The 22143-nt window shown below is 36.1% G+C and overlaps 2 protein-coding genes across 4 annotated transcripts; one reads left to right on the top strand and one right to left on the bottom strand.

Annotated features, from left to right (window-relative positions):
* Positions 1–98: 98 nt before the first annotated feature.
* On the top strand, positions 99–14116 carry LOC137392077 (serine/threonine-protein kinase greatwall-like). 2 transcript variants are annotated; one of them, XM_068078697.1, is made up of 10 exons: positions 99–205; positions 4958–5151; positions 6115–6340; positions 7502–7695; positions 7799–7963; positions 9710–9928; positions 10365–10956; positions 11083–11255; positions 13687–13899; positions 13982–14116. In XM_068078697.1, exons 2-10 carry the CDS (start codon positions 4996–4998, stop codon positions 14114–14116), a joined length of 2073 nt encoding a protein of 690 aa, XP_067934798.1. In that variant the 5' UTR covers positions 99–205; positions 4958–4995. The 2 variants fall into 2 exon arrangements, with proteins under 2 accessions (XP_067934798.1, XP_067934797.1); XM_068078696.1 differs by lacking the exon at positions 99–205 and having other exon boundaries at positions 4957–5151.
* Positions 14117–14796: 680 nt separating this feature from the next.
* On the bottom strand, positions 14797–19152 carry LOC137392078 (nonsense-mediated mRNA decay factor SMG9-like). 2 transcript variants are annotated; one of them, XM_068078699.1, is made up of 10 exons: positions 19066–19152; positions 18176–18427; positions 17857–17974; positions 17048–17232; positions 16739–16934; positions 16474–16559; positions 16109–16219; positions 15267–15323; positions 15053–15167; positions 14797–14934 (listed from the first exon to the last, which is right to left on the bottom strand). In XM_068078699.1, exons 2-10 carry the CDS (start codon positions 18333–18335, stop codon positions 14856–14858), a joined length of 1107 nt encoding a protein of 368 aa, XP_067934800.1. In that variant the 5' UTR covers positions 18336–18427; positions 19066–19152; the 3' UTR covers positions 14797–14855. The 2 variants fall into 2 exon arrangements, with proteins under 2 accessions (XP_067934800.1, XP_067934799.1); XM_068078698.1 differs by having other exon boundaries at positions 18176–18356.
* Between the last annotated feature and the right edge of the window lie 2991 nt (positions 19153–22143).

Below are 22143 nucleotides of genomic sequence, written 5' to 3'. Positions count from 1 at the left end.
TTTTAGATTTGTGGTACTTTTGTTTCATTGCTTTGAGAGAATTTTCAGAATCACAGGCTCCTAAATGTAACTAATGCGTAGAGTCAGGATATCAGGTTCGCCGAGGGACTTTTAAAATATTATATACCTTTGCGAATCTTATGGAGAATTACAAAATATTTTTAGTAGGAATTTTTAATATTGGTTTTGGTCTAATATATTCAAGGTAGAGCTCCTTAACTTAGTAAATCAACTATCTGTAAACTTAACATTTATGATCCAGTACAATCACCTTTGTTTATGATTGGTGATGCGATGTTGCATTTGTTGTGACTGTTTAGGTGGTTGGTTGTTGTTCTACATATCAACAAAGAATTGTATGAACTTATGTATTTAACATATGGAAAACAAGTAATGCCATCACTTTTACTAAAATACTGCAAGTACGTATGTTTAAGCATTCTGCATACATAAATAATTTCGCTCCAACACAACTCTCAATGGCCTTTACACACTGGTATGATCAACGATTAGTCTTTAGAGTTTTAAGACGTGTCTCATTGCACTAGCAGTTTTTATGGGTCGTTTGGATCAGGGCACTATACGTGTTTCCTGAAGCATCTGTTGGCTTTGAGTAAGATCCTGTTATTGAACAGTTGACCTGTAACATATATGTAGTTAGTCTTATTGTGTGTAGAGGCATGTCAAGTTATGGTTATATTGAAAACACTAGTTTTATTGGGACCTTCAGCAGATAGTGTTTTTTGTGAGAAGAGACATCATAGTCCTAACATCTACTCTCCAAGTGCTGTAGACCTGTCTATTGCTTTTCCTTTCTATCTGTTAATTTTATTGCAGTTTTTTGTACCATTTCAAAGTTCTAGGCTATATAATAGTTTCCACACGGTATCATTGTGTTTTTTTTACGATTTCATAGTCTGCTGTAAGATTTTGAGATTGACCTTTTTATGAGCATTGTGTTGGCTAGCTTGGACGCAGCTGATGTATGCGTTAATAAAAGTTATAGATCAGTCTGTGTGTTCACATTCATGATTTGAATAGTTTTGTCTAGCAGCAGCGTCATTTCTGTTATTTTATATGCTAGTAAATAAACTGTCACACCGAGTATCATTGTCTTAAATTTTCCCATTTGACAAATCAGCCGTATACAGCTTCTAGGTCAAATTCGTATCATCTGTTTTGTTGGTAATTTTGAAGCGCAGCTGTTTGTTGTCATGGAATAAGAAGGCTGAATGACAATTTACTACTTGTAAACATCTTGTTAGGTTGAACATGCCATGGTTGACTACGTGTTGTGTTTTGTCTGTTGTAAAACTCCTCAAGCTCTAGTTCACAATTTGTCATTTTATTGCTTTTCGTTGTACATTTTAAACTTGCAAGCGATTATGCTACTCATGTTATTATTGGCCCTACTCTGATAATTTAACTCATTATCAGAACCTGAACATTTAAATGGCGATGCAATTGTGCAATCATATTTTCTGTAACAGAGTAACAACATCATGCTTGAAGGTTTACTTGCAACAAAATTCACATAAGTTATTTGGTGTCAAAAGGTTCACCATGTCTTACTCTGCTGTGTTGTAGTTGCAAAATATGTGGAAATGTGGTTACAAGCCCTTTAAAGCTAAAAACGAACAGTTAATCGCAGCCATCATGAAAACGCCATAGTTTGAAATCTCTTTATTTCGATAACCATGTGAAATTAAAGTCTAATAAAAGGCTCAATACAAAACATCTTGTAGCACCAGTTTATGACAAACACTTCGGATTCTACCGGAAAGCCTGTATCAAATATAGATGCTCGCTACTTTGCAGTTTTGTTTCAGCCTGGGCTAATGATCTAGTTGTAATCTAATCATGTGACCCATACTTCCTGCCAAATAGCACGAACAATTTCTGCAGCATTTTTCGACTATCACAGGTTTATCAACAGTTTATCAGAGGATTATATGCACTCCTTCGAGCTAAGGTTAAAAAATTGAACAAATTTTTATGGTAGGTTTTGATATATCAGTGCTCAAAGTGACAGCATTACAATGATGATGAAATAGATGCTTAAAACAATAGACATGGTTTTATTGAATGTGTGAAGTATATTTTAAAATATTTTGACGAATGAGGTTGCATGAAAGTGTAAATAGAAGCCATCGTGTCCAACTACTTCCCATTTGAGCCGTTTTGGAAAGGGATTCCAATATATGGCGTTTTCGAGATGGCTGCAATTAACTGTTTGTTTTTCAGCTTTAAAGGGCTTGTAATCACATTTCCACATATTTTGCACCTACAACACAGCTGAGTAAGACATGGTGAATCTTTTGATACAAAATAACTGTAATGTAAATTTTGTTGCAAGTTAACCTTCAAGGTTTTATATCTGCCATATAGTGTTTGTGGCGCCCCTATAGTCCGTTTCTGCCATCAGTTCCTAGTTGGCTAACATTCATCATTGGCACAATATCTCTCTTTCCCTCTTCACCAAGCTCAAGTGGTTATATTCTTAATTTCAAGGCACTTCTGTATAAGTATCTAGTAGGTAAGGTTTAGTAAGGTATCATATTATCTAGATACCGTATGTAAACTTTGTTACTTGCTTTTTGTGTAGCAAAACCGAATCTTTGGACAAATTTTTTTCTCAGCTTCATAGCTCAGTTTCTATAATCAAACCTAATTCAATTATTATTTGAGCGCTATTTGACAATTAAGTAGTTATTTTGTGTGCGGTCTGTTCATGGATAATGAACACTTCTAATGTTATATTAGCAGTGTTGTTAAACACTTCTAATGTTATATTAGCAGTGTTAAACACTTCTAATGTTATATTGACAGTGTTGTTAAACACTTCTAATGTTATATTAGCAGTGTATTTAAACACTTTTAATGTTATATTAGCAGTGTTGTTAAACACTTCTAATGTTATATTAGCAGTGTTTTTAAACACTTCTAATGTTATATTAGCAGTGTTTTTAAACACTTAATGTTATATTAGCAGTGTTATTAACCATCTTTTATAAAATAAAGCAGTCTTAAGAGTGCCTTACATGATCAATACTTACAGTCTCCTCGTCTTGGAAAACAGTTAAAATCTATTTCGAGCCAATCAAATGCTAACTCTGCATAATTAATGCATAAGAAGAAGAGATGCATATAAAGAAATATATAAGGTTTAATAGTCACAGGACCAGCCCTAAAACAAATGCTTATTACACTAATCCATCCTGCTATAAAGCTTTTACTTAGAACTCTTTAGGTTAAAGATACAACATTAGGTTTGAAATGCATTTACCTAAAAAGGTTAAAGATACAACATTAGGTTTGAAATACATTTACCTAAAAAGGTTAAAGATACAACATTAGGTTTGAAATACATTTACCTAAAAAGGTTAAAGATATAACATCAGGTTTAAAATACATTTACCTAAAATGTTAAAGATACAACATTAGGTTTGAAATACATTTACCTAAAAAGGTTAAAGATACAACATTAGGTTTGAAATGCATTTACCTAAAAAGGTTAAAACTATCTAAATAGATAAGATTCAAAGATTATAATGATTTTAACCTACATGTAAAATGCTGCTTAAAGCACTACGTATGCAACAAGGTGCAGCTTTACCATCATCAAGTAGCATCCCCTCCATTTCATCAGAAGAAATAGTATACCGAAATTGGTTAACAGCCACTTTTTGAATTCTGAGGGGTGTTATTCTTTCTACCATTTTTTAATTGTGGACGTCTCATCTCAGTCCTTAATTACTTATATTCTTAAAATGGTTAGTTTTGGGTCTAAAAGAGTATTGCGAGAACTAACCCGTTGAAGTCTGTCCTAGTACTTGGATTAGATTCCAACTTCCAGTGGTGCTCAGAGCAAATATGGGGAAGTTCCTTGAGCGTTCTAAACTAATTAAAGCCTCTCCGCCAAACTTGATGCTGATTAGTCATAAGGTACAAGTCAGATCATTCAAGCTTTCTTACCTCACCTAAAAGATATTTACATTTCAATTCAAAGTGTTTTGTACCTAATGCTCTCATGATATTTAGAGCTACTGGTTGCATTCTTGCTTCACAAATAGATTTGAAGTTAATATCTCAATCAAAAATGTGAAGCCATCGACATGTTATACTTCTGCCTTGTAAGTAAAACTGCTGTCATGTATACATATTTGCTTGAACTAAATATTTTGCTTCAGTCTTAACTAGTTTTACAGTCTTGTGCAGTGGTCAGTCAGTATAAACTATTTGCCGATAATTGTGAAGGCTCTTTTTAGCTATTATATTTATATGGATTAACAAAAGTCTACTATTGACCCCCCATTCTTCTATAAACCTACGAAAGTTATAATTTTACAAGGCTGCTAGAGTAAGTCAATGTCATAAGATCTACAGCATTGGGTAGCTTGATCATATGTTGGAGAGTTGCAGTGACCCCACGGAGTTTTTTGTGAAAACTCTAAAGAAGAGCTACTTGTGAGAGCTACTAGTTTTATAGGTAGAGTTGCCAGCAAGTCAGTAGATGCTAAATTCTATGGATTGTGAATTTCGTGGCAGTCACTTGAAAAGCTAGACTTTGATTGTGGATGGCCATCACTGGTAAAACAAGGTTTAGAACTTGGGTTATTTAGCTTTCTCTTAAACTAGTGGTAGTGCAAATCTCGGTGCACACATCGGAGAGAGAGAGATGTCAATGTAAACCGGCACAAGCTATTTTTTAACCAATGGAAAAGAGCTACTAGCGATTCAAACAATAGCCATGCAAAATTTAAACATTAAGGGACAGTCTTCCTCTCGGCTAGTTTCTTCTTTATGTGGAACTACTAGAAAAATACTGATCTTTTCTGTTAATAAAAATGTAAAAATATTTACTAGCGCATCATGTAAAAAAGTGTCTTACATTCAGTGTTCCACCTGAAGTTAAAATTATAATAATGTAGTTTGATGAGGTGATTGTTTGTTGCAGAATCCAAGCGTGTGTCACTGTCAAGGTGCGGTAGTGCGATGGCATCAACCGCAAGTAGAAGGTCTGTGGATTCTGCCGGGATAACTCCCTCAATAGATGATTTTGAGATAATAAAGCCAATCAGCAGGGGGGCATACGCTAAAGTTTACATCGGCTACAAGATCCAATCCCCTGACAAGCTCTATGCAATCAAGGTGAAAATATAGTTTACTAGGTGAATGGCCGACGTTTCATGGGTAATAAAACAGTTTTTGCGCAGAAAATTCCTTTTTAATCCATGTATACAACATTTACCATTCTATCCTTTAAATGGTTTGTTTATTTCTGTGTGTCTGGCCAAGGCATTCTTAAAATATTTGAAAGCTCGAGGCATAGCTAAAACAGATTGTTGAAAAACATTTCTTACTTATGCTACACATTTGTTTAAGATGTAAAACAGCTTATAAACAGTGGCATGTAATGGTTAAGGTTTTTGACCCCATGAATTAGAGTAACTTGAACTAGTCTAAATCCTTACTATAGTAAGAGCCGTGTCCATCCTTCCATCTGGGTGTTAAGAAAAATTATTGTACCTCACAGTTGTCAAATACATACGTTCAGATGCACAGTTGTTCAGTCAAGTGCACTAAACCACTATTACCACTAAACCATAGTCACCTTGCCACATCTTGAAATAATAATACTTATAATCGCTACACATAATGGTATCTCATGACGCATCTCGGACTGCAAGCGTAGTTTTTGGGGAAGCCTGGGCATGTATTATTATCTAGTAGTTCAAGTGTGCTTCTAGCAGTTTGCCTCTACTAGTTCAAGCGCTGCAAGCGTGCGTATTTTAACCGATCACTGTAAACTGGACATGCAACAAACAAATACGTAGCTTTATATATGTAGATGGAGAAGAGAAGTTCTAGGTTGCAATGTAAAAATGCAACATAGCATTTTTAACCAAAAAATCAGTCTAGATTATCGCAAAGATTAGTAGTATGTAATACTTTGTAGGGTTCATATTACTTATTTTTCAAACGTTAGTAGAGTTCTACATATTGTTGTTTTACTGCTGAATCATACCTCAATTACACATGAGGCAGTAATCTATTCATGCTATCAGACCTTGCACTTCATTTTCTGTCTCAAGTTTTATGTTGCGTTTGCAGGTGATGAAAAAAAGAGAAATGGTAAACAAAAATATGACTGCTCAAGTCCTAGCCGAGAGGGCTGCTCTTGCTGTCAGCAAGAGCCCATATGTAGTGAAGCTTTACTATTCACTGCAGAGCACAGTAAACATTTACCTTGTGATGGATTATATGATCGGGGGAGATCTCAAATCCCTCCTCTCTATTTACGGCTATTTTGATGAAAAGATGGCTGTTCATTATGCAGGTACAGGCCCTTCTCGACAAGTTTCACACCTGGACCACATTTTAGATAACTGACTGATTTGTTTGGTTGTCATGAGTTTGTGTTCCAGTAAAATTAACACATTGTTGGGGTGTACAGTACAACAACCTGTTGCAACTTTATCTGTTGCGTGTCGTCTAGTTGCATGTCTTCTAGTTGTATGTCGTTTAGTTGTATGTCGTCTAGTTGTATGTCGTCTAGTTGCATGTCGTCTAGTTGTATGATGTCTAGTTGTATGTCGTCTAGTTGTATGTCGTCTAGTTGTATGTCGTCTAGTTGTATGATGTCTAGTTGTATGTCGTGTAGTTGCATGTCGTCTAGTTGCATGTCATTTAGTTGCATGTCATTTAGTTGCATGTTGTCTAGTTGCGTGTCATCTGGTTGCGTGTCGTCTAGTTGTATGTTGTCTAGTTGTATGGCGTCTAGTTGTATGTCGTCTAGTTGTATTCCTTTATATGGCTGTTAGCTGAAGGGCCACAGGCTGCTTCGTCATTCATAAAGCAAAAGTTATAGCAAAGTGAAAGTGATTCATAAACTATCTTGACTGTGAACATCATCAAATTTGTGTGCTGGAGAAACTGATATTATGTGGTAGACTCATATTAAAGTCATGCAATGTGCTATAATAGTATGTGATAAGGAGTAGGTTAAAGCCATGCAACATATAAACTGGTAAAGTATGTCAGCACTCTCTGACCTATTGCATTACTAAAGAATTGTTAACTCCTCTGTAACATTTTAGACACTTTAGATAGAGTAGATACTCACTCGAATTTATATACAGGAGTTGTCTGCTCACTGTCTATGATGATATTATTAATTGCCATGATCACACAACTCATTTACGATGGTTAATTGACTATAAAGCGATGCTATAATGACTCCACATTTTTTATAACAATTTTAGCTACTGCTTTTCTTGCTTACTCATTGGATTGAGAGCAATATGCCTTCAAGTTTGGTAAACTGCAGCATTTATCTGCAGCCGTCACCAACTGTTATGAATTTGTATTGTTTTAAATTGTTTAATTGGAGCTGGTGCATTATTTAATAGAAAGAATTTCTAGCATTTAAAAAAATTATTTTAAAGAATATAGATCCTCGATCATTTGGTGAGGTCAGTTTGCATTGGATGTCTTGCAGCTGAGATATCTCTTGCTTTGGAGTATTTGCACAAGCGTGGAATTGTTCATCGCGACATAAAGCCAGACAATATACTCATAGATCGAGATGGCCATATTAAGCTTAGCGATTTCGGGCTTTCGAGGGTTGATATGGATCACAGGCTAAACCTGAAAGATTTGCTCAACACTCCGACTTTGGGAAAGAAATCAAAGGTTATATTCGAAATGGCTTTTTTAATATTTGTTCTTTGTGTGTTATATATTATCATTTAATTTTTTTCTTAATTCATCGTACCCATTTGAATGTTTTTTGCAGGAGCACAATCGTACTCCTGGACAGCTTCTTTCACTTACGAGTCAACTTGCCTTTACTCCATCCGAATTAGACAACATTTCTCTCACTTCTCACTCTTCACCAAACTTAGAAGGCAACAGGAAGAAGCGATGCTATGACAGTATTCGGCAGAGCAGTCCGATCAAGGTAGTTTTTCTTTCTCACCAGCTGTACTACCAGGCATTGCCCGAGTAATAAAAAAGTCTTTGGACAGAAAATTTATTTTGTTTTTAACATATAACAACATTTGCTATTGCTAGCTGGATGCCCGGGTATTAAAAATTAGTTTATAAACAATGAGAGGTAATTGTTACTTGCTATTGCCTGCCCCTTGCTATTAGCCTGACACATTGCCAATGGCTAATTTGAGTAAACTTACTAAGAAGAGCTAACTATTTGCTCTCATGATTGAGTACGCACAAAATTACGCTACCGTTATCCATGCTGTTGCTCCATCACGTTACGTCATAATGGAAAGCGGTAGCGTATTTGTTCCTATATAACGACATATAAGGGATAGATGTCGAGCTTGATAGATTTGCCTAAAAACCTATCAAGCTCGTGTGGCTTAGTAAGGTGTCTGACTGGCAAATGGAAGGCTCCGAGATCAAATTTTCTGCACTACGGATTCTTTATTCCAAGATTTTGTAAGCTGGAACCGCACACATACACACGATCAACTTCGGGAAATATATATATATAGATTAGTTTTGCTTCACTTTTATCACAAGTCTAATGGAATAAAACTTATCTTGCATTTGTCAATTAGGTATACATTTATGTCATGGACTGAAAACCTTGGAAAAAATATGATAACCACGTAAATATTTGGAATTTTTGATACATTGGCATTTTAGTTAGCCTCTTTACAATTATATTTTATGTTCTAGCTACTCTATATAATATTACTATATCTTTATTATTGTTTGTTGTTAAAGTTTGCTACATTGTTGCTGCGTTATTGTCAGTTGTCATTTGGAGTCTGAAGCCTACATTTAAGTTTTTATATTTACTGAGTTACCCTGTGTAAGAAGTCTCTCATGGTAAGTTCAGGTTCTTCTGTAGCACAATGTTGATCACAAAGTTCACTAAGGCTATATATGAAATCTTCCTATGTTGATAGGAAGAGTTCATTTAACTCTTTGGCCATAGCCATCGTGAAATGAAATTCTATGAGCTCCACAAATATGACACATGTGGAAATGCAATTGTTTCTGTGACCCACTTTTAAATAAATGTTGGCACAAAATGAAACTTTAACTTACCCGTAAATACAAAGTACATGATCAAGGTGTTACACTTTTTTGACAAAGATTTTGCATGCTTTTTAGTTATGTTATTTTCCTTTTATAGATTTTAAAAAGCTGCATATGTTTTTTAAGGCTAAAAAGTTGCTTTCTATTTTTCTGTAAAAGAGAATCTATTATCTTTGTAGTGGTTTACTGTTTACAGAATGACTGACTATCCTTTAAGAGCTGCACTTGCAGCAATCAATTCTATCAGCTGCTACCTAACATGTAGGCTTCCTATTATCACATGAGCCTTCATTACATGATACTGTAGGTGTATCACAGTGACCACAGTTTGTCAGTAGAACTCAAGGAACTGAAATGAAGCCAAAACTATTATATATGTTTTTAAATGACACTGTTTTGCTCTGCATGAAAATTCATGTTTTAAGATGTCAACGAAATGGTTCCTGCTTTAATGGTGTATTGCTCTCAGTGGACTAACATTATATATTGATGTCTGTGTTCTGTGAATATTTAAATTCATGCTCTATTGCTTTGAACTTGCTTAGTTCACAAAGCATCAGTTTATGAACTCTCATCATTCCGAGATATGAAATTCAATTTCTTAAAAGGTTACTTTAATGGTTGCACGGCCTTGTAGACTAAGGCAACAACGGGCTTGACAGGAGCTTTCTTAGATGTAAGCCTCCTACCTCCAGCACAGAAAAAGCAGGCTGTGGATGTTGTTACCAGTGATTGCAGCATCGAGGGTCCTCGAGAAGCCTCCATGTCGATCTGTCAGTCTCTTCGTTTGACAGCAGCATCCAATGCATCTCTGCATATTCCTCTTAACATCTCTGAGTGCGAGGTGTCAAACAAGGTACCATGTTCTGTCTGCTTGTCTGAATTTGTTCTATCCATTTCCAATAATTGTGCGAGTTAATACTTTGATAGACTGCACCAACACTTGTAGATAACCTTGTAGTGTTTAGTAGATTAAGGTTTTCATCTTGTTGTATACATTTTATGTTCTTTATATAGATTCCTTCTTAGCATGCAGCAAACTTCTACAGAGGTTTTCCCTAGTGAAAGATTTTGGCTATTCATTAATTTCTGTTGCAAAACAGTTAAAAAAATTTTTGCTTGAATAGGCACAAGTGAAGAGTTTTGCATACGGTCATTAGGATACTTGGGATGAGTGCTGCACTATATTTGATCATAGAAATGTTTATTTTTGATTTTCTTTTACCATATTATTTAAGGTTAATTTGTTAAGTAAACTATCATTTTTGTGTCTATCTGCATACCTGTCACAGCTCACTTCCCCACTAAAAAAACCGATGGCTTTGACATCGCCAAAGGATGCTGGCGCACCGATACCTTTTCATTTATCACCCAACATTGGACCTGTTTCTCCCGTCAGTCCTGCCCGCTGCACTTCTAGCCCAGATTTCTGCACAACTCCACATGACTCCTTCGCTGACGCTTTTACATCCATCAAAACTACGGATGATAGTGAAAGTTCGTCACGCTTTCACATTTCAGAAGAAATAGGCAACTCGATTAACATCCAATCACGACAGTCCAAGTCATCATTTGCTGAAAGCCTCAGCGCTAACAGCTCGTTCAGTTGTGAGCAGACTGATTGTGGTGCTAACAAGTCTGTAGGTGAGAATTTGTCTCCTCGTGAAGATGTGCAGGCCGGATTACAGATTTCATGTGACACTAAACATCTCAGTCCAGATCAATCAAGTGAAAATGCTTCGTGTGACATGGTAACGCCAGAACAGAAACTGAAGGTTCTCACCCCAACATCAAAGGAGCAAAAGAGAACCAGATTTCAAAGCATTGTACGCTCCCACTCCGCGACGTTTGAGCGGGATTCACTGAAAACTTCTAACATGCCAGGTTCGTGCAATAAACAGATTCTCCAATTACTCAACTGGTGTAGATACCTGTTCTGATTGTTATCAATCACAAGAGACAAGTAAGATTTATGCAGAACTATTGTGACAGGTGGCACTGTTGTTCTAGAATTTCTAACTCCAGCACCTCACAAGGCAAGGGCATCTAGACTGAGGACACCAAAAAGCACGAGGAAACATCATGCAGAGATTACGCAGATACTTGGTACACCAGACTACCTTTGCCCAGAGCTCCTTTTCCGGCAGCACCATGGGCCAGAAGTAGATTGGTGGGCTCTCGGTGTATGTTCCTCCCACATTTCATATGATAACTTGCATTTGCCGTCTTACATTAACTCAAGGCGTAACATCAGTAAAGTCTAAACGTTTTGCAAAGATTATTATGGGACAAATTTACTTTACTGCTTAGCGATTTTCCATTTCCTTCCAGAACTATTTGGTGTGTTCGTGCACCACCAGTAATTCAAACAAAAAAAGGTATTGTTACCATTGTTGCTAAGTAAAGGTGCGAGCACATTCAAAGCGAATTAAGCAAAGCTGTAGCGGCTGAGGCGTCAAACGAATGTCACCTTAAAGCACACTTGGTGCAATATCATTCGCGTTCATCAGAAAAAAACAAATACAGTACACAGTTTTGATTATTATTATTATTAGTGATAGTGATTTGCATTAATTTAAATCAAAATATACTAATTATTATTTATTTACTTATCAGCTAGCTTTTAACTCTTGCGATTTCTTGCCAGTTATTCCTTTTGATATTTTCTCTTTTATAGTTTTGGTGTCTTGGATTATAGAGGCATGGCCTCTCTTTTACTAGTGCAATGAGTTGCTTTTCCATATCTGATCACGCTAATCCCACGACCAAACGAGCGGAGCGAATGTTTGAGAGTTTTATGGTAAATGCATGTGCACACAACTCACGAAAATTATTCATCAACAACGTCGCAAACCCTTGTACCGAAATCTCATCAACAAATTTAACCATTTTTCTGTGGAGTCTAAGTATAATAACGATACAAAACACATATAAACCTATTTAAATATATTACCAAGTCTTTGAAAAGTGTCGACAGTATCTTAAAACTTACCCATCTGAACGGATTATACACAAATAGACAGATTAATTTGGCCGAAAATCGTTATTAAAACATGCCAAGCCTTGCTTTTATCAAAATTAAGACCGGCAAACGAACTACTGAGCAACAGAGAATAGAATCATTAAGTCGTGCGCATTTCACACAAAAAATAACGTGCACATTTCACCAGTCTATAGCATTGTCGAATTGCTGAAGGTTTCTGTAATTAACGTAGGAGTACTGAAATATAATCGTTTCTTTTTTGCCGATTTCAAAGTAACTGACATTTTAGACACTTTTGAGTACTTTTTATATTCCAACTGATGTCCAACGCAGTGAAAGTAAAGGCAATGACGATATTTTTTTCTAACGAATCTTATGAGATTATTACAATATTTAATTATAAGTTTGGATGACTATTGAAGTGTTCTAGTCACACTAACAACATCGATGATGGGCAATATGTTACTGTTATTATTTTTTCTAAATAGTTTTGTTAAATAGATTTTCAAAAAATCTATATAAATATCACAACATCTTGATACTGTTAGCTATGACGTTTTGAAATGTAAACAAAATTGTGCATTGGTTTTCTATTATTACTGTATTAATAATATTGGTTATTCTAATAATATCAGTGCATTTTACTTTTAATATTGCATTTCTCCTATTGCAAGGGAAGAGATACAAACATATAATCCTTTCCTTTCATTATTGCTGTTTGTTGTACATAATAACACCCACAACCAGTACATTACAGCTACCATTGCAGTTATCCTATTGCACTGCAGTGCCATTTGACTGCCAATATTGCATTTCTCAACCATCAGTACCCTTTTTTTTCAATATCACTTTGATCCAAGGGCTGTATGACAGGGGAATTTCTAGTATTATTAATTAATCCATTTATTATTATTTATACACTAGGGTTTGGTACGAATACGCTTGCAGTATTTGCGGTCTATGACCTTGGAACAGCCAATAACATGCAAGAGGTCGCACTCAAAATCAAACATGTTTGAACACTCTGTAAAGGCAACAATCCTGCCGCTTTGTCGCATCGCTTCATTTTCGTATCAAATTTGCTCGTGTGCACACCTTAACACAGCTACTAACTAGGCTAAAAACACTTATGACAGTGTATTATTACCGCACCGGTGTTACATACTTACGCTTTATAACCCAATGTTAAACAAACCCAGTATTTATTACAAAACACATCCTACTACTATTCTAATCGAGGTTTGCATTGCATAAGACATTTAGGTCTATCATGTGTTGCCCAACATTATAGACTGTATTACATATATTACTATTGCATATTTATGTAAATATGGTAGAAGCTGCCATTTTAGCTATGTTGAAAGTATAAAAACAGCCTGATTTTTTTAGATTTGCTCACATAAGCTATTGCATGCAGAGGTGTAAAATACATGGTTGGTAACATTCGAATACACCAATCCATAAAAGGCAGATCAAGGAAAGCAAATCAAAATTTACCTTTGACATAAATAGTTGTTTCTTCGTAAAGCTAACACAATTTTGATGTCCCATCTTATATACTATTTAAATATTTTTTAACTAGAACTTCAGTTAATTAGCAAATATAATACGGTTGATTGGTGTTGTTATAGATATGCTTGTACGAATTTATGACCGGTTTCCCTCCATTCTGTGATGAGACTGTTGAGAAGATATTTGAAAACATTCTCCACAATCAGATTGAGTGGCCTGAAGGAGATGATGCGTTGTCAGAGGCAGCCAAGTCCTGTATTTTATCTCTCTTGTGTCATGAACCGCAGCAAAGAGCTAGCTTTTCTTACTTGAAGCAGCACAACCTATTCGAGGTCGGTATTAATAAAACTTGGTTTCTATAGCTGCAATTGGCAAATGGTCATGAAGCTTTTGACGCCATCTATTATCTTTTAGAACATCGATTGGGAGAATCTACATTCTGCAAAACCCGAATTTATCCCCCAGCCGAATGGCGATACAGATACCGGTTACTTTCAACCACGTAACCAGATGCATGGAATTCGACTATCCAACCTTGACCATTGCTAAGGTGCATGGTTGTCTTCCTCGCTAGCACTCTCTTCTCAGAATGCCTATTGAAATTTATACATCTTTAGATTGTATAGTATTACGTATGCAGCTTATTTTAATTTATATCAACTAGTCAAACATTTTAAATGCGGCTTTTAATATAATAACCAATTTCGTGTCATTTCAAGTTGGACTTAGTTGAACTATTTTACATTTCTAAAACCATAGTAAGTAAGTTCATTCCATAGCAGCCACTCTTGGATTACAATTAATGCTTGGTACTTCATATGCATAATTTGACTTCATGAAAACACTAACTCGATTTTGGAGGATTTTATTAGTCAGTAATGTAGGCTTGGCAGCCCAATTAGTATATTTCCTATTATTTCATGTAGACCCGCCTCTGGAGCTGTACCAGCCTGAGCAATGCTACTATTATTCGGCAGTTACTCTATCAATAAGTGTGCAGTTATTGCCCACAGAGCAGTGTGTCATGTTTTATGTGCTTTTATTTTTGTATCTTTTATTTTTGTCATTTCATTGCGGAACGAGCTCGTACCCATCAGTTATGTACATTTTAAATAAATGTACATAAATCACTTGTGCTTTGTGTAATATTTGTGAAACACAGGGGTATTCTGAGTAATAAACAGTTGTAGTACAAACACGGACTACTTGTTTCAGTCTGACCACATCTTTGACGCAATCGTGAAGCGGTCGGTAAATAACCCCAACAGTGCCAACATATGACATCAAATCATATTAGCAGCCGCATGTATTCGGATATGAACGGAGATTTCCTCACCGCTTCCCACATCTTGGCAGCATACTGAAACCTACAAATCAATAGTATTGCTTATATGTCCTGAATGTGAGCATTTGACAATTGCTGGAATAGCAAACAAGCTGATCGCCTCATGTAATAGTAACACCATCAAGCCAAACAAAACCTACCAGTTTCTTTCAGATAGGGTTGTATGGCTTAAGACTGGTGATATTGGCATTGCCATTGTTTCCTCGACAAACTTTCTGTTTAAACCTTCGGAGATAGAAGAATTCGGACAGGGTGCTGCAAAGAACGTGATAGAAAAAATTGCAACACTCGGTAATTGTAGACTAAACATACGATAAGCCATCGACATATCACCTTATGTATGCTGTCGCTTACATGTACTTGATGACTCCTTCGCTAGAGGTGTTACCTTAACATCTCCACCCGGTCCACCTAAAATAGTGCGAACAATACGCTGGACATGTATTATCAACAACATCTCACCATGTTTCCATGGCGCTGCTATTCTGCAAGTTTGCGTTATCCACAAGATGGAAACTCGTAAATCAAGCGAGTTTTGTTACTCGCAAATTTTTATCAAAGGTTTCATGCTTGTGAAAGATAAAAATAGCCCTTGCGAATGATGCGCAGTAAAATGCCTCGCAAGCTATTCCATTTTAAACATTTTCCATACTTCAGTCGTTCTCATTTTGAAAGCGTGTTGCTAAGCGATGCAGGAGTGTGCCACTATGACATCTGGTGTAAAATTATTTACGTTTAACAAAGCCCCAGCACTAATCCACAACATGCGAGTATCCATTAAAACACTTCTCGCACGGCGTCTCAACAGGCGCGCACAACTCCGAATCGGCAGCATCCGCACTATGGAAACATGATGAATGCATTTAGATGATCACACATATGTGTAATTTGTGCTTGCACAAATTAACAAAAGAGAGTATACACATGCATGCCGTTACAATGAAGTACAAAAACTTCCGCAACACTTTAAAAGGCAGTTCTACTTCAATGGGACCATGATACATTTGCATATAAGCACTCAAAGGAACACCTGCAGTTATAGACCGTTAATATGAACTATATATCTATTGATGCCACTCAAAATAAATCTCTCTCGTGATTCAGGTTGATCAGGGGTAGTTCTACCGCAGTTCTCATTTGCTGCGTTAGTTTCTTAGAGACAACTATAACTCATCAGCACGTTTAGTGGTACTTACGACGATAAATGCAAAGTGATGATTTGCTATAAATTTGGGTCAGACACGTTTCCATCAACTTCATCTCCGACTCATCTAGTCTGTCGATGGCACACGAGTTGTTGATAAACACTGAAAGAACAAAATTGCTGACATACATGAGATATTGAAGAGACAGCAGATTTTAGAGATATACGTAATGATTATGGACACAATATGCTTTATGGCAGTTCCCAGTTTCGCTTTTTTCATCAGTGCACACTGAAAATTCATTGTTGCCCATGAAACAACTGTAATGTGTGCAAGATAGTACATGTCATCACACCTACAGTGTATACTCATAATTCAAGTACACAGCCCTATGAAGAAGAGCTATGACATCACACCTATTTTTGATTTGAATTCGTTATGATCATCAGGTTTATCATTGGAAAGCTGAGGAGGCTTGAGCATCTCCACAGATTGTAGAATCCTGTAAAAGGCGGTCAAGGTGTGATAAAATGGTTTGTAGAACAGAAATGAATACAGACACAATATAATGATACAAACAAGCTTCGAGACCAGCACACTATGGAAGCAATGATGTGAGTCATTTTTGCTGTCTAAGAATAAGTAGGAGCAACTGAAAGGCAGATGCAATAGTACTACTACCTGTGTAGGTTTGGGTCGGTGAACCAGTTCTCAACAACAAGCACGATGTGACAGACTGATAAAATGAACATGACAAGCTCGAGGTTGGCGGAGTCACACATGTCCTCCCGATTGCTGTAGTCAGACGTGAACTTGGAGTTTCTCTCATTGTTGATAACACTATGTAGTACTGATGTACTGAATATCGGCTGACAATCTAAAAGTTGATATATCGTCAACCATAAGTTTAATAATTGGTTTTTCCCAATAGACATTAATAGATTTTTATAAAACTAGGTGAAAGGCAAAGAAAACAAACCAATAGCACACCAAGTAAAATCACTCTTTCCGAAGTGATGAATGCATTTATTCCCTGCGTCGTGTGCCCAACACCCTCACAGCCATACTCATTGAGCTCTGGAGCAAAAGGAAAAGGCTCTTTTTTGGGATGAGTGGCTAAGAGATTCATAGCGTGTGTCTTTCCTACTCCTTCGGTTCCCAGAACTCCGATAACCCTACAGCACACACAACTCCACCGGTTGATCGGCAAATCCACATATGTGGATTTTCTGACGCCTTGCACAACCTAATAGGCTTCCTCCGAATTCTATATGATAGAATTCGGAGGATGCCTATCATGTTGTGCAGGACGTCAGCAAAAACTTGACCCGAAGCCTCTTTGTACGAGTTGCTTGCTCAATGAGTTCAGATTAACAACGAAATCAAATAATGGAGTCACTTTAGGAATTTAATAAATTAAACTCGGTTTTATTGCCTTAACTGTGAAATGCCTGTATGATACGTATATATGTAAGTTATGTATTCCAAGTCTTATTCGCTTAACTATGCAAAGGTAACCATAAGTAGTGATATCGATGGTGAACAACAGTATTAAGAAGACTGCTTGAAGCCAATAGAAAATCGTTAAAATAGCCAATAAATTGGGTATAAGTGCGAAGGTTCAACATACATATGACTAACAGAAATACTTAGTGGTAGACAGAAGTAACTGAGATGATCAAATCAAGAGAATAGGATGATAGCCCTCATTCTAACAGTGAATATGGTAGGGCATAAAAAAGGGATATGGGAGCAATAAAAAATAATAAAATCAAAAATTAATAAGAAAAAACAATTACCTGTACTCATTATTATCTGTCAAGAACTCGAAGAGAGATTCACCACACCAGTTCATGCTGCCATCTACAATCTTGACTGCTGAGTGCTGTGGGACAGACTTGGTCCAGTCAGAGCCAGCTGTTAGCCACCAACACAGATTAAGAGCATTGAAAAGTGCATGGCTAAGTTAGAGAAATCACTAGAGCTAGGAATGCCGTCTGTTGCTGGCTAGGGAACCAGCAATAGACAGAACCACATCACTCTGATGTAGATTATTCTGTTTATAAGGGCTCTTTATAAGTGACACGATAAAGAATGTTCTAGAAGACGGCTACAAACCTAGTCCGGGCTTCATGTCATTCCGCTGACGTATTTTGTACGTTGGTGGAGGTGCAGGGAGTTCTCCAGACTGCAGAAGGTTAGGGATCGCATGTTTAGGAACATTGACTCCCCTGCCATCTCCTTCAGTTGGTTTCCACAGTCTACCGGTAACCCTCATCTCACCACTGCTAGCAGATGACTACAATAGGGTGTAACCAGTGTTTGGATGAAGACCAGTTCAGGAATCTAGCAAAGCGAATAAAAGTCAATCTAAAAAAGAAGTATTATATTAAGACCTTTTTATTTGCCAAAAGCACAATCTTGATTTGAAAAACCAATGATAAAAATTTACTATAAAATTAGTTAATACATTGATTACGATATAGCAAATAGTTAAATTTATTATTCTAATATTCTTATGAACTATTCTAAAACCTATACTTATCGATATACCGGTATATAAATGTGAAAGTATGTCTGTCCTTCCAGATATTATAGCTATTATTAGAACAGTGTAGCTGGACAACAATGCTGTGACACAACATCATGCCTACCGGCATTATTAACTACCTTACTGGAATTTTCCATTGGCAATGTGCCAGGCTAATAGCAAGCAACTCTCATTACTTCTCATTGTTTATAAAACAAAACACTTTTCTCATATGTAGTTTGAAAGTTAGAATGGCAAATGTTGTTATATATTAAATACAAATCAATTTTCTGTTCAAAAAGGCTTTTCTATTAACCGGGCAGCACAGCTAGTACATATATATATGTTTACTGATTAAGATTGACAACAAACTGTTTGACTGAACCTATTTAGTGAACATACTAGCTAGAAAATGAGGATGGCTGAGTATTTAACAATGTATGAGTAATTTCAGAGATTATAAAAGGTTAGCTTTTACCTTCTCATGTTTGGCTAAGATAATGGGAGTCTTAACAGGTGATCCATGCTCTAATTGAGACATTCAGAATGGTGGCTGAAACAAAAGGATGCATTAAGTTATTGGGAACCACTACCATGATGTCTATGGGCCACAAAATATGTTGGACTATTGAACCACTCTTACTAAAATGTCTATGGGTTACAGAACATATTGAGCTATTGATAAGCCCCTACCAAAAGGTCTATGGGTTGCAAACAGTTGCCATCAATTGTCACTTGTATATTCCAATTTCCAGATAATTAACAAGAGGCACATTTTATGCTATGCTTATAGAACGCAGGTACTTGCTGTAGAGAGTTTCTGTTGAAATTTAGCGCAGGAGGACCCAATGCGACAGGTTGATATAAGCAAGAAATGACAGACATTAGGAGAGACTAGGAGTTGATCAGTAAACTTGCACATAAAGATATAGCATAGTATTACTAACAAACAGTATCTACTATTCTCAATTCAGACTGCACTCTATTGTCAATACGAAAGTTACCAGAAATTTTCACGTAGGCAGAAATAAATGTAGAATTATTTGTTACATGGACGTAGTAGTATGGTGAATTATACCATTTTCATTTAATCAATAATAGCGATAAATAGTTTTTGCTCCCATATACAGTCAAACATGGATAACTCGAACTTCAAGGGACCGAGCAAAAGTGTTCGAATTATCAGAGCATTCAAGTTATCAGAGCACTGTCACAAGTCCATATATTTACTTATTTATTAGTAGATACATGTACATATACAAACTATAATATAAATCAAAAGCACAAATGGCTTGTTTCAAATTAAATGCTTCTAATGTAAAGTTTAAAACGTTTTCATGAAAAAGTATAGAGATTTTTCTATCACTTGAGATTGGTTTGTTGTTTGAGGTGATGTTATTGCCAGGACGTTTTTCAGATTGACATTGGCAAAACTTGATCGTTGTTGAAATTCTCAAAAGAAAAGACATTTTTTTCTTTTGGGGTTTTACCCACCATCAATTTTGCCGTTTTTTCTTGAAGTTTGTGCAGATTACTTTACTTTACCTGGGATTCGTTAAGAGCAACACTCCGAGGCAGTTCAATTAGAAGTTTTACGAGGTTTTACGGTACATTCTATATCACTCACGCTTTTTTAATAGATACTTATTGAATGTACACACGTATTCTGTGTTTAGGTCAAACGATGAATAGTTTTTTGTAGCTCAGACAACGTATACGTTTAATTACAACATTTTTTAAGACGTTTTAAACATTCAACATTCCGACGTTGATTCAACACGGAATCAACGTCGGAAAACTATTCATCACGGGCTAGCCGAGTCACGCACTCAAGGATTTTCGCCACGCACATACAAAACAACATGCGATTTTTGTTTTGTATGTGCGTGGCGAAAATTCTTGCGCGCGTGACCCGGCTAGCCCGTGCTATTCATCGTATCGCTGTATAAATCAAATTTCACCAAACTGTTAGAAAAGTCGTTGACAAAAATATTTTGCCGATGGTGGTAATAACGACGCTTATGAATTACGAAAAGATGAAGTTTACCTCTATGGCTTTGAATAAAGTGATTTTCTAAAGCAAAAACAACCGTTTCGGTAGCCGTTGGGCAAAAAAACAGTTCGACATAACAGTGTTGAATTCGAGTTATCTATAGCAATTTATCATTACGTGGGAACGGACCAAAGGAAATGTTCGAATTAACCATTTTTTCGAGCTATCCGTGGACGAGTTATCCATGTTTGACTGTACTTTTATACTCCTAGTCTTTTCATCCTTATTATTAACACATAAAAAGCCTGATACAAGGCAAATATGGATTCTTATATAAGAAGCCAGATAGTTATCGATAAAACAGAAACCAACTATGAATGTTCAAAACTAATAAAAGCTACATTCAAAGCTTCTATTACCATTGTATTATTTGGTAACTAAACAGAAAGGCATGTAAGCTTATCAACACGTAATATGCAAGCTTATAAGCATTCAAGTATAATCAAACACCTGTATATAAGTAGAAGGACACCTGGATAAATCTTTATAATCTTAAGACTAGGTTTGGGCAGTTTGTTTTAGCTTTCTACTGAAATAGCAGGCCGATTTTCCCAAATATCAATGGCCGAAAGTTTAAATATCGAAACCTTAGGGCCTAGATTGTCACTGCCGAATCAATGTCTTGCTAAAGGCATAGTTGGAATATCGATTTAGAGACTTTTTAATAATCAATGCGAATGATACATTTTTAAAAGTTTAACTATATTTGCAAGCACAGGGAAGTGAGGAAATCTATTAAAAAGTAATGAATCAGGGCCCTGGATGTCAAGTGATGTTTTTCTCTGAATGAACACCTTGAGACAAGTCAATATTTCAACTTTGTTTAATTTCGAATCCCTACTTTAGGCATTGTAAGTAATGTTGGACTTGTGAAACCTGTTATGGGTGAACTTGACAAAACACTCTCTTAGTGTGTTGTCTATGAGCTTGATTAATGTTTGAGAGTGATGTTTTATTGGACCAATCACAATTTGAAAAACGCAATAGCCAAACAAAGCAATTTAAACCGCCATACATTTGATCACAGGACACATTAATCATAATAAAAAGCTTTGAAATATATTGACGGTATTGGTATTTTGCAGCAGAATCTGTAATTTGTAAAATTTGTTACTGGAATCATACAACACCACACACTCGAAATTTATTTTATGAAACTACTGACATAGTTTGTGATAGCAATTTAATGACTATGGTAATTGTATAGTTATCTTCTAGAGTGTTAATTTCAACTATTCGAGAAGTCTATTTTTAGACGGTAATTTAGTAAGTAATTTACGGGTGTCAAGTTACCAGACAAACGTGATCTATTGTTACAAGAGCAGCAGTAAAGCCGACTAATATATGGAAAAACAAACTGGAGCTATTCCCAAGCTCTTTGAAAAGCTTATTGAGTACACACACAAAATTCTGACAAGCAGAAATAGATATTACTAACTACAATCAATGCAACCAGTTTTAACGGTTAAAAATGGTGGTGTGAGAACTCAGTTAGATGGAGAG

The sequence above is a fragment of the Watersipora subatra genome, chromosome 3 (assembly GCF_963576615.1).
Source record: "Watersipora subatra chromosome 3, tzWatSuba1.1, whole genome shotgun sequence".
Lineage (NCBI taxonomy): Eukaryota > Metazoa > Bryozoa > Gymnolaemata > Cheilostomatida > Watersiporidae > Watersipora > Watersipora subatra.
This window is presented reverse-complemented; position numbering and strand designations above follow the sequence as displayed.

What these genes read in the sequence shown, in the direction of transcription:
- LOC137392078 (XM_068078698.1), bottom strand. Translation starts at nt 19,128, where the DNA reads ATGTCTCAATTAGAGCATGGATCACCTGTTAAGACTCCCATTATCTTA. An exon ending in CGAATTCAAATCAAAAATAG is followed by an intron (nt 16,220 to 16,473) that starts GTGTGATGTCAT and finishes TTGTTCTTTCAG; the next exon opens with TGTTTATCAACAACTCGTGT. An exon ending in ATCACTTTGCATTTATCGTC is followed by an intron (nt 15,324 to 16,108) that starts GTAAGTACCACT and finishes GCACTATTTTAG; the next exon opens with GTGGACCGGGTGGAGATGTT.
- LOC137392077 (XM_068078697.1), top strand. Translation starts at nt 4,996, where the DNA reads ATGGCATCAACCGCAAGTAGAAGGTCTGTGGATTCTGCCGGGATAACT. An exon ending in ACAAGCTCTATGCAATCAAG is followed by an intron (nt 5,152 to 6,114) that starts GTGAAAATATAG and finishes TTGCGTTTGCAG; the next exon opens with GTGATGAAAAAAAGAGAAAT. An exon ending in GATGGCTGTTCATTATGCAG is followed by an intron (nt 6,341 to 7,501) that starts GTACAGGCCCTT and finishes GATGTCTTGCAG; the next exon opens with CTGAGATATCTCTTGCTTTG.